The following is a 12,932-nucleotide window of genomic DNA, read 5'->3' as shown; positions in this document are numbered from 1 at the left end:
CTGGAAATTGAGCCAGATTACATTCCTTGAAAGACAAATTCTCTGCGACAAATTTCACATGGATGGTACAAATTGCTTGGAATGTATGAAGAATTGAATCTTTAGATATATACAGAACACTCGTTTTCCTACCTGACTTATGATAAGACCCCTCTGGTGTTCCATATCAAAACAGATATAACACGATGATTTAGCAGGGGGGAAAGAATTCTGAAGATATTATGACTTTATACACATAAATATCCTTTACTGCTGGAATGGCCAGAAGCCAAGTGACTGGTACTTCCTTCTTGGAAGGGAGGTGGGCATCCTGCTAATCCTTACCATACCTGTATTAACAACTGGCATTCAATAAAAGCCATGTTTCAGCTGTTTTTAGCAGAAAACCCTCCTATCCAGCAATTTTCCTCCCCACATAAATAAATAAATACAGTCTGTTTATCTATAGTCGCCAGGACTCTTGTGCTGCAAATCTATCAGGTTAGGTGGGCTAAAAGTCGGACAAATCCAGTGCTCAGTCCAACTACTCATGGAGTAACTGAAAAATGACAGTACCTCTCTGTGCACAATGCAGTTGGCTTAGGGTTGATGGCCAAACACCAGCAGCCAAAGGTTGTCTTTGGTGGGCGGGGAGTGATGTCACACAATGATGACGTGCAATGCCCTGACGGCATTTCTGGTTTGCACTCAGAAGTGATGTCATGACACCCTCTGAGTTCACCTGTCTCTATGGGGACTTCTTTTTTAGATCATTGTACCAAATATGAGATCTTGTGTACGCTTGTTGAGGGATAATGTGTGGTTGGGGGAGAGGGATAAACAAATATGCTAAATCAGGTCACATTATTTAGATAATCAGAAAGATTTCTGATCGAATTAATTTTTTTTTCCAGAAAAACCGCACCACTGCTTCCATGTCCAGCTATCAGCCACCATTATCAAGACCTTTGAAAGGAAGAGCAGCAGCAGCAGCTGCCAGGTAGCTTGACACAACCTTTACTGAGTCACGTACCATGTAATATTTTAATTGATCCTTGTATCGGATTTCAGTGCTGTCAGCTACTCTGAAGCAAAACTTTTTGATTACAAAGCGGGGTAAAACACACAAATAAATTCCAACACAAAATACCACTGGACTATACAAAGAAAATGAAAAACCTCAGGTACTGTTATAAAGTATTCATTAGCGAAAGGACAGCCTGGTGTGGCTTTGAGGACCTGATCTTCAAACCTCACAGATAATGATGAAAATGTGGTTTTCCTAGGAAATTATGAGCTGCAGCAGGGGGTACCATTCCCCAAATGGGGGCAGGGGATTCCCACTTTTGTGGGCTCCTGCCAGCCACCAGCCAGCTGGAGGAAATTCCATCCCACCATCCCAAACAGTGATGCCGCACCAAGTGAGATCAGGGTCTCTGTAACATTGTGTGGGGGGAGGGGAGATGATGCTCGGCTTTTGGGGCAAAACTCCATAGTTTACGGCCAATTTTACCAAACAGTTTTGTCCAAAAAAGCAGAGCATGGCCTCAATGGACTGATCACTTTCGGGGAACATCAGTGCATCTTGTGACATCCCCCGCCCATTCCTGGAACACACCCCCTGCTGGGATTACAAAGGGACTCGGCAATCCTAGCTGCAGGAAGTCTTAAAATCACTGTGATATTGATGATAGAATCATACAGATGGAAGGGAACATACAGTCCATCTAGTCCAACCCTCTGCTCAATGCAGGATCAGCCTAGAGCATTCCTGACAAGTGTTTGCCCAGCTGCTGCTTGAACACTGCCAGTGATGGGGAGCTCACCAACTCCCTCAGTAGCTGATTCCATGGTTGAACAACTCTTACTGTAAAAAAGGTTTTTCCTAATATCCAGTCAGAACCTTCTCATCCTTAATTGAACCCCATTATTGCGAATCCTATCCTCTCTTGCCAACAGGAACAGCTTCCTGCATATCCGCCAGGTCCTGTAATGCCTGTGCGAGCATGGTCTCTACGCCAAGTTGGAGAAGTGTGCCTTCGACTTAACAGCAGTCGAGTTCCTTGGTCACATCATCTCACCCCATGGGACTCAGATGGACCCGAACAAAGTCAAGGTGGTCCTGACCTGGCAGACAGCGTGGAACCGCAAGGACGTACAGCAGTTCCTTGGCTTTTCCAATTATCACCGCTAGTTCTTCTCTGCCTATGCCGACGTAACCACGCCTCTGACCCAGCTCCTCTGGCCCAAAGAGCCATTTCACTGGACTCCAGAGGCAGACCATGCCTTCACCACCCTGAAAACCTGCTCCACCACCAATATGCTCCTGCGTTACCCAGACCCGCAGCTGCCGTTCAAAGTAGAGATCGACGCCTCCAGCGTGGCCCTCAGTGCAGTGCTATCCCGGCGGGAGGACCCCTCCCAGCCACTACAACCCTGTGCATACTGCTTGCAGCACCTGATGCCTGCAGAGCGCAACTACACCATCTGGGAGCAGGAACTCCTGGCCATCAAGACCGCCTTCAAGGTTTGGAGGCATCACCTTGAAGGGGCCTGCCACCCCATCCAGGTCCTGACTGACCACCAAAACCTGGAGCATCTACAGACTGCCTGACGCCTCACCCAGTGTCAGATCCGATGGTCCCTCTTCTTTTCCCGGTTTGACTTCCGGATTACTTACATCCAGCAGAACCAGAACTGGAAAGCAGACGCCCTCTCCCAAAAACCGGAGTACGCTGTGCCTCTTAACGGAGGAGACCCCAACTGGGCTTATCCTTGCATCCTTGCTGCCACCACGACTCGCCCGACCTCGGCTGCAGACATCCAGGCTCAACACCCCTGGGCTCAGCAACACCTCCTGGAAGTGCAAGATGACCTTGCCGGGGACCTCTTTACCTGCCAAGGTCTCCTCCTGCACCGTGGGCGCCTATACGTGCCTCCGGGACCCCTCCAGGCTGACGTGCTCCACCTGACTCACAACTCCCCTCCTGCGGGGCACTTCAGCCAACACAAGACCCTGCACCTGCTCTGAGTTCTGGTGGCCTCGCATCCGTGCTAATGTGGCTCACTATGTCGGTTCCTGTGAGGTCTGCCGGTGGGCCAAGGATGTACCGGGCTTTTGCATCCCCTACCCACGCCTGCAGGACCCTGGGACACCGTCTCTCTGGACTTAATCACCGAGCTCCCCAGGTCCAAGGGGCACACTTGCATCCTGGTGATGATGGACCTCTTCACCAAGATGGCTCACTTTGTTTCATGTCCCAAGCCGCCCACGGCTCCTGAAACAGCCCAGCTCTACCTCCAGCACGTCTTTCACCTGAACGGACTCCCAGCACACTTGATCTCAGACCAAGGCCCCCAGTTCACCTCCCGATTCTGGCAAGCCCTGCACTCCAGCTTAGGCACCCAGGTGCATTTGTCCTCAACATACCATCCCCAAACAGATGGGCAGACCGAATGCACCACCGCCATGCTGGAACAATACCTGCGTTGCTACATCAGCTACCAGCAGGATGACTGGGCCACCTTGCTACCCTGGCCGAGTTTGCCTACAACAACGCCGTACATGCGTCCACGCAACAGACCCCATTTGCTGCCACCTATGGGTACCGTTGCTTTCTGGCTACAGCTGCCAGCCACCCTCCGCATCCAACCGGTCTTCCACCGGTCCCTCCTTGTTCCTGCTACACCACCGGATCCCATCCAACCGCCACCTCCAGCGCCCCCTCCTCCTGTCCTGGTCGATGACAGGGAGGAATACGAGGCTCACCAGCTCCTGGACTCCCAAATCCACCGTGGGGACCTCCACTACCTCGTGGACTGGGAAGGCTATGGTCCTGAGGATTGTTCATGGAACCTGCGGACAACCTACACCCCCCTGACCTTGTGCAGCAGTTCCACATGGCCTACCCTGACCGGCCTGGCCCGTCTGTTGGGGGGAGGGGGGTTCCTGCGGTGGCGGATAGTGTCATGAGCCCTGCCTGCACCCTGAGGACTCCTGCCTGCATGCACCCTGAGAACGTGACACCTGTGATAGAGCCACAAAAGACAATTTCCACTGTGTACGGACTCTATAACAATCCACCAAATTGTCTGCTGTTCTCCATCATACACTTGTAGTATGTGATGCTGTCATGTTTATTTCTTCAATTTACTTTTGCTGAATATATTTATAATATCTTTCCCATTTTGTAATACCTCCAGACACAGCAATCTCTTTGTTCATCCACACCAAGATACTCAACAGCAATAACCCCAAAGATTACTGTCGACTAAGAGTCCAATGTTCATCCCAGAACACGACCCAACACACTGCTATCCCTGAAACTAAGTGAAAGGGCCACATACTGAGTACTGCCAATGAGATACTAACTGGGAGCCATATTCAAGGCTGCACTAAGAAGACAAGTGGAGTAGTTATCGCCTTCTTCTATATGTATTTTCCCGTTAAATGTATGCACTTCTCTATTTCACATTTCCCCATTAGTATCTGACTAAGTCAAAAGCTTTGCAGATATTCTATCAATTATATCTGTCTGCTAAAACAGTGATTTTGCAAAAGCAAGCAAACAAGCCAGCCAATCTTGATAACCATTTTCCCTATGTATAGCAATGCTGACTGCTGGCAATCATTTAATTTTCAACTACTCTATATCAAAACATTCTGTCTTGTGACTGAATACATTCCAGAGCTGAAAGTCACATGAACAGGATTAAACCTTAGCAATGCTTACAGGTATTTTTTTTTCCTTTTTTCAAAAAAAATCAAGATATTTTATAAATAGGCAGGCTGTGCCAAGTCCACCAAATTAGTACATCGCTTTTAAGCTTGCTCACACATGAAGCCTCAGATAATTATATCTACAGAGGGGTTTTTTGTTTAAAAAAGAATACCTGTTCTTTTACAGAAGCCAGAATAGTGGTAGCAGTAGCCTCTGTTTCCATGCCCGGGCTTGTGGAAGATTCTTGGGGATTCTGCTGCAGCCCTTCCTCCAATGGGGTCTGCTCAGGAGCTGGCATGTTGCCTATAAAAAGAAAATCAGTTTGATAGTTGGGGTTTGTGCATTCAGGTAACATCTCTTGCTTTTCAGTTCTTTATCTGAAATATCTGTTCCCTGTCTTTTTCCCACCTGAAGCCAGAACTAGCAAGAATCCTGTGAATTTAGGGGGGGGGGGGGGGTGTTTGTGAGTTTGGACTAGATGACCCTAGTGGTCCCTTCCGACTATATGATTCTATGATTCTAGCCTATACCAAGTTTAAATACCATACCAAAAAGAAACATACCCCAAACCCATTTTAAAAAACAATACTCATGTTCTCTGCAACAAAACCCCATTACAACTAATAAAATGACATCTGGAACAAGACAATCTCAGAGTGCCTTCCAGGAGTAACTAACTTCCCTTTGTGATGAGATATTAAGCAAGGACCACTGAGAAGATCAAAGCTGGTTTACAAGGCTCATACCCAAAGAACTAGTCCTCATTTAACAGATTACAAAAGCCTAAAAGATTCCATGGAATGGGTGGAGGGTCTTTGAAAACAAGAAAGGGAGTTAAGCTGCTACTCTTACAGCGCAGGGGTGGCCAACGGTGGCTCTCCAGATGTTTTTGCCTACAACTCCCATCAGCCCCAGCCATTGGCTATGCTGGCTGGGGCTGATGGGAGTTGTAGGCAAAAAAAAGTCTGGAGAGCTACCGTTGGCCATCCCCACTACAGCGTATAACAGGGCCAGGAAAACACCATTATGCCAGAGAAGGGCTCTCATGGTAAATGTGGTCTAGAATGAAAGATTTTTCTTTTATACCAGATGCTCACAAGCAAATAACTAAATATCTGCTATGTGCAAATATTTGTTATTTGCATTATGTGCAAAACTGAGTTTAACAAAGTTCAGTCTCTAACATTGACTTTGTTGTTTATGTACTAGTGACCTTGGTTAAAACAAAGGTGCTTTTTCACAAAATAAAGCAACGTATTCACTGTCATTTAATAATGACAGAGAAGGAGATTCACTATTTATCAGGTATGGTCATATATTTTTTATGGCAGTGAAAGATTTCTATAAAGATGTGCTCAGATAACCTTCACTGTCATGCAGGACCACTATAAAAATAACTACACTTTCAAAAAACAGGTGTTGCATGTCACTATTGCAATATAACATGAAGATTCCATGCAGCTATATAAAATACTGGAGAAGTAGCTGAGCTAGAGAAACAAGATGATTACTTAAGACATATATATGTTTCTTAAGATTCATGCAGACAAGAGATCAGAAGGAGGAGGAGGAGAAAGAGGAGGAGGAGCAGAAAAACTGTTGTCCTCAAGAGTTTTTTTAATAATGTATTCTCTCCCTAAGTACGTAATCAGACTTGGTTGGCTGACCAGATTCTTCAGATGATTGTGTTACACTTCAGACATCCATGAACTGCCTTTCGACATATGACCACAGACATTACTAACCCACAACATTTTGCTAGCTCACTAGTCCACCTATGCCACACTTGGTAAACTGCTGCACATATATAGTCTAGTAAAGAAGTCAGAATCAAATCCTATTTATGGCAACCTTGCCTGAAAGAGATGCTACAGAAAAAGGCAAGCAAGTAAATGGCGGCTTATAAGCCTGCAAGATGTATTTCACTACTCCAAGGTCACATAACAATCGTACGCTCCTATACTGCATCTTTTCTATGTTTCACAATAGTATTCCAGCTTTTCCAAAACAAGATAGGTAGCAAAAATTAACAGGACTTTGGACTGTCTCTGTTAAGTTTCCAATAAGGTATGGTTACACAGCTTGTATGAAGCAACAACAAGAATAAAGTGAAATATACAAGGCTCATTTGAGCCGCTTCTCCTGTATTAACCTATCAAATATAATGCAGTTCCTGTTGAAAATATGTGTGGTTACAGTCATCAGAAGACAAAGAAGAAAGAACTGTAAAGCTGCATAGGTTATAACAATTAATTTAGTGGCTACCTATATGTGTGCGCTTGGGACCACAGGGGAAACATCCCGTTCCAAAAATGTCAATGCTGCAGATCAGAAATTTGAAATACTACTTAATTCGATATTCTGACAATTTTTACTATAGCAATTCATCCTGTTCTTAATATTTATTTGTATCTACCATTTTACAGGACAATGTTCTTATAATTCAACCAAGAACCACAGTGGACCAATTTTACACTTAATTTTATTCACACTATCTGAAAACTTCACTATTTTACCCCAGTTTAGGACACCAACTTGAAGATCTTCTGGCGAATTCTGCTTTGTCAAGCATTACAGTATGGATTTTCTACAACAAAATAGAGGCCTAGCTAAAAACCTGTATTAATTAATTACCATTGACTTCAGGCATTTTTAGATCATTCCTAAAACCATTCTAAAAATTGAGGATTTTAATGTGAATTATATTAGCTTTGCTGTCCTTTAACCAAGCTTTAGAATTGCCTCTGTTCTGGTCCAAAGTATCAAAGCAACATCACAGTAGCTCCCTGGTAGAGTTTTTATGGTCGGGAACACCACCATGTTCCCTACCTTCAACACACTTGCCTTACTATTCTTCCTCACTCCACATGTGAGAGGAAATTCCCGTTAGTTCAACCGATGCAGTTTTAATAGTTGAGTTTTCAGACCATTTGTCCTAGAAGTCAATAAAGCGAGGGAACTTCTCTGAAGTCTTCTTTGCAAACAATTCAATATCAGAATAGTTTTCCCCGCTATAGAAGTATGAGTTTGATGAAGATCAGCTTTTATAGATACAACAGATTTGCCATCACAAACACTTTTCTTATTATCCAGAACAAACCATACAAAGATTAAACAGCCAACTTCCCTCTCAATACTGATATAGTGACCAAATGCAGAATGTTTATTGCAGCTTTCTAACCCTCATAATTTAGCCCAATTAATGTAAATATGTACTATTATTCCTTTTAAGGCATGTTTCCAAGTGATGACAACAGCTATTAAAACTATTGATTATATTTCATCATTGTTTTGTATGGTTGCTGATAAATGCAAATTTGTTATCTGGAATGTACAACCATAAGCAAGAAACTTCTGCAGTCAGTCAGCTAAGGCACAGGAAACTGCCCAGATAACCATTCTAATTATCAATGCCTCCTCAAATGACCATGCTTTGGGGCTATATTTTCCAGATACTTATCTTAACTCAGCTTATTGTTTATGACATTTTAGTATTGTCACTTCCCATGCAGTGGAAATTCAGTCAACAAATGCTGTCAGAGTGAACATAAGAACATAAGAGAAGCCATGTTAGATCAGGCCAATGGTCCATCCAGTCCAACACTCTGTGTCACACAGTGGCAAAAATTTTATTTATATATATATATATATATATATATATACACACACACACACACACACACACACACATACACACACACACACACACACACTGTGGCTAATAGCCACTGATGGACCTCTGCTCCATATTTTTATCTAAACCCCTCTTGAAGGTGGCTATGCTTGTGGCCGCCACCACCTCCTGTGGCAGTGAATTCCACATGTTAATCACTCTTTGTGTGAAGAAGTACTTCCTTTTATCCGTTTTAACCTGTCTGCTCAGCAATTTCATCGAATGCCCTTCTTGTATTGTGAGAAAGGGAGAAAAGTACTTCTTTCTCTACTTTCTCCATCCCATGCATTATCTTGTAAACCTCTATCATGTCACCCCGCAGTCGACGTTTCTCCAAGCTAAAGAGTCCCAAGCGTTTCAACCGTTCTTCATAGGGAAAGTGTTCCAGCCCTTTAATCATTCTAGTTGCCCTTTTCTGGACTTTCTCCAATGCTATAATATCCTTTTTGAGGTGCGGCGACCAGAACTGCACACAGTACTCCAAATGAGACCGCACCATTGATTTATACAGGGGCATTATGATACTGGCTGATTTGTTTTCAATTCCCTTCCTAATAATTCCCAGCATGGCGTTGGCCTTTTTTATTGCAAACGCACACTGTCTTGACATTTTCAGTGAGTTATCTACCATGACCCCAAGATCTCTCTCTTGGTCAGTCTCTGCCAGTTCACATCCCATCAACTTGTATTTGTAGCTGGGATTCTTGGCCCCAATGTGCATTACTTTGCACTTGGCTACATTGAACCGCATCTGCCATGTTGACGCCCACTCACCCAGCCTCAATAGATCCCTTTGGAGTGCCTCACAATCCTCTCTGGTTCTCACCACCCTGAACAATTTAGTGTCATCCGCAAACTTGGCCACTTCACTGCTCACTCCCAACTCTAAATCATTTATGAACAAGTTAAAGAAAATGGGACCCAGTACCGAGCCCTGCGGCACCTCACTGCTTACCGTCCTCCACTGCGAAGAGTGCCCATTTATACTAAGTCTCTGCTTCCTATTACTCAGCCAGTTTTTGATCCACAAGAGGACCTGTCCTTTTACTCCATGGCTCTCAAGCTTTCTAAGGAGCCTTTGATGAGGAACTTTATCAAAAGCTTTCTGGAAGTCAAGGTAAACAACATCTATCAGGTCTCCTTTGTCCACATGTTTGTTCACCCCCTCAAAGAAATGTAACAGGTTAGTGAGGCAAGATCTTCCCTTACAGAACCCATGCTGAGTCTTCCTCAATAACCCGTGTTCATCAATGTGCCTACTCATTCTGTCCTTGATAATGCTTTCTACCAACTTTCCTGGTATTGAAGTCAGACTGACTGGCCTGTAATTTCCCGGATCTCCTCTGGGACCCTTTTTAAAGATGGGGGTGACATTTGCTACCTTCCAGTCCTCAGGAACGGAGGCAGACGTCAATGAAAGATTACATATTTTTGTCAGAAGATCCACAAGTTCAACTTTGAGTTCTTTCAGAACTCTCGGATGTATGCCATCCGGACCCGGTGACTTATTAGTTTTTAATTTGTCTATCAGTTGTAGGACTCCTCTTTTGTCACCTCAATCTGACTCAGGTCTTTCAACACCCCTTCCAAAATTAGTGGTTCTGGGGCGGGCAAAAAGTTCTCATCTTCCACAGTGAAGACGGAGGCAAAAAATTCATTCAGCTTCTCAGCCATTTCCCTATCCTCCTTCAGTAATCCTTTTACCCCATGGTCATCCAAGGGCCCCACTGCCTCCCTGGCTGGTTTCCTACTTCTAATATATTTGAAGGAATTTTTATTGTTGGTCTTTATGTTTTTTGCAATATGCTCCTCATAGTCCCTTTTTGCCTGCCTGATCAAAGTCTTGCATTTGATTTGCCACAGCCTGTGTTCCCTTTTACTAATCTCACTTGGACTGGTTTTCCACCGCTTAAAGGAGTCCTTCTTACCTTTTACAGCTTCCATTACTTTGTTTGTTAACCATGCAGGCCTTTTCTTACGCCTGTTTGTGCCTTTCCTAACTTGTGGTATGTATTTTATCTGAGCTTCTAGGATTATAGTTTTAAATAGTCTCCAAGCTTCCCCAAGGGTTTTGACCGTATTTACCTTTCCTTTCAGTTTCCTCCTCATCTCAGTGTATTTACCCCTTTTAAAGTTAAACGTGGTTGTGGCGGTCTTTTTGGGCAACTCCCTATTTATACAGTGCATTAACAGTGCAGAGAGGGAAGAGAAGAGAGAAACATGAAACAACAATTTAGCTACTTGGACTTTTGCAGGATAACTAAGAAAAATGACTTCTACTTTCACAGGATTATACTGAGAGAAGTGACAACATAACCTCAAGGCACTGCTGCAGCATATAAACCTGTGACTCAGTAGGCTCGGCTTAGGGAAGCCGCATTAAAACACAGTTACGCTTCACTTTCATTTTTAAGTTTCACATTTCCACAGTCTATGATTTGCTCTTAAAAGAAGCTGACATTTGCTACATTAAAAAAAACAAAACCCTACACAGGCCAACTAATTTTTGGCCCCAATGTGCATTACTTTGCACTTGGCAACGTTGAATCTCATTTGGCACGTTGACATCCACTCTCCCAGCCTCAACAGATCCTCACAATCCTCCCTGGTACTCACCACCCCGAATAATTTAGTGTCATCCACAAACTTAGCCACTGCATTGCTTACTTTCAACTCCAAATCATTAATGAACGATTATTTCAGTATTACATACATTCATTTTTATCTCCTGCCTTTTTTCCCAAACAGTTTGGAGTCACAACATATGAAAAGTTCGCTCCAGGAAGATAAACTTTGCCTTATACCATGCTTAAAAGTTACACAGTCAGTTATCCATACCACAGATTTAAATATATTATGCCCCTTGTAAATAATGTAATTAGGATGGCTGAATTACTATCAAACTTCGTTCTAATTAAAAATCTAAGAGTGGCTTGGATCCAGACCAATGCTTCTAAAAGTGCAAGGATTTCTGCTGATGATTTTCTTGCCTTCCCTATCCTATTGTAGTACAAAATGCTTCCCTTTTCCAGGGAACAAGATTCCAAGGTGCATTTCAGATTGCCACGGATGAGACAGGAAAAAATTCATGCTCCAGTAAGATGTAGGCCAGGGATCTCCAACCTCTTTGAACATGGGGGAACCTTTGGCATTCTGACGCAAGGTTTGGGTGCAACCACAAAATAGCCACCATGTGAGATGGAACCATACAAACACACAGAAAGACCAGGTGCAGGGGACATGAGTAATTTTATTTTTATATACACACACGCACACACTGGGGAAGAGAAGCATGAGAGAATAAAACCAACACTGGTAACAGCTTCCACCAAACAATGCTATTTTAATTTACACAGCCAATCAGATCTCCAATGGGCATTCAGAAGCCCTGCTGGCCAGGAACCCCACCCACTTTGTAAGAACACTCAGCAGGCACAAGAAAGGTGCCAGTGAATGCCATGTGGCACACAGGCACCATGTTGGGAACTCCTGTTGTAGGTCAAATAATATTGACTATGTAAAATGCGTGTTTTGTCCTTGTAGCATTAATTTTCAAAAACGAGATGCTTCAACTGAGCAGTGAAAAAGGCGTCTTTCAGCTTATTGCTTGCACATTCTGCAATGCATGAATAGTTAAAACAAAAAACAACTATACTCACTGACAAGGATAAAACCCTGTGTGTGTTCCCCCCCCTCCGCCTTATTAAGACTCATTTTAGTAAGAAAATTTCACCTTCATTGTTCCATGTAACATTGGTAGTTGACATCTGATAATTATAGCATGCTGGTTTTAATTAAAGAATCTTCTCCAACTCATTGCTTAAATGACTTGTACAATACCAGCAATAAGTGCAAAAGAATGGAATGAATATGTTGCTAAAATGAGTTTAAAATTTAAAAGAAGCACACCATTAGAGAACATGAGTTATACTACTGCAAAGTTTAAGATAATGGTACCCATGTTTCATATGGAAATATGACTGAACATATTATTTACTGAAAATAAATGACTGCTGAAAACAAGTTCACACCAAAATACTAAACTGATAAAACACTCTTTATAGGTGGTTTGTACATAGCGATATATTTTCTTCTTCCTGCTCACATAATGTTTAACCACTTTTATTACAGCATGCTCTAAATGTAGGTTTAGCAAAAGATAAAATTATGCACTGACAGCCAACTATTCATCTGTGGCGCCAAATAAATTGCACTACTTTGCTAAATATATGGGATAGTCTGGTAAGTTATCTCTACAGGTTTGGTTAGAACGGTAAACAAGAAGGAAAAACACACTACAAGTTAGGAACACTTGAGAGGGGTGTGATCTCTTTTAAAGAATGAATGCATGCATGTTTTTGCATGCTGTTCAACAGCATAAGGGTAACTCAGTCAAAACACCTATTTACCCAACAAGTGGCCAACACTCACAGCAGATATTCGGGAAAAGACACATTACAATTCAATATGAGTGTCTCATTGTCTTGTCTTGTAAATATCTGTAGTCATTCCGGTATTTCTACAGTTCATCTAGGTAGATGTGATCTTCAAACATAGCA

The 12,932-nt window shown here is 43.1% G+C and overlaps 1 protein-coding gene across 11 annotated transcripts in view; it reads right to left on the bottom strand.

Annotated features, from left to right (window-relative positions):
- The window catches only part of PKP4 (plakophilin 4), a 173,981-nt gene that overhangs the window by 130,978 nt on the left and 30,071 nt on the right, over positions 1 to 12,932 (bottom strand). For 9 of the 11 annotated variants that reach the window (XM_060257373.1, XM_060257380.1, XM_060257372.1 and 6 more), the window contains exon 2: positions 4,873 to 5,003. The exons of the other annotated variants lie outside the window; for them this stretch is intronic. In XM_060257373.1, the coding sequence (XP_060113356.1) occupies positions 4,873 to 4,998 (126 nt within the window). In that variant the 5' untranslated portion in view covers positions 4,999 to 5,003. The remainder of the gene's footprint in view (positions 1 to 4,872; positions 5,004 to 12,932) is intronic. 11 annotated transcript variants of the gene reach the window in all.

The sequence above is a fragment of the Heteronotia binoei genome, chromosome 16 (genome assembly GCF_032191835.1).
Source record: "Heteronotia binoei isolate CCM8104 ecotype False Entrance Well chromosome 16, APGP_CSIRO_Hbin_v1, whole genome shotgun sequence".
NCBI classification, from domain to species: Eukaryota; Metazoa; Chordata; class Lepidosauria; order Squamata; family Gekkonidae; genus Heteronotia; species Heteronotia binoei.
This window is presented reverse-complemented; position numbering and strand designations above follow the sequence as displayed.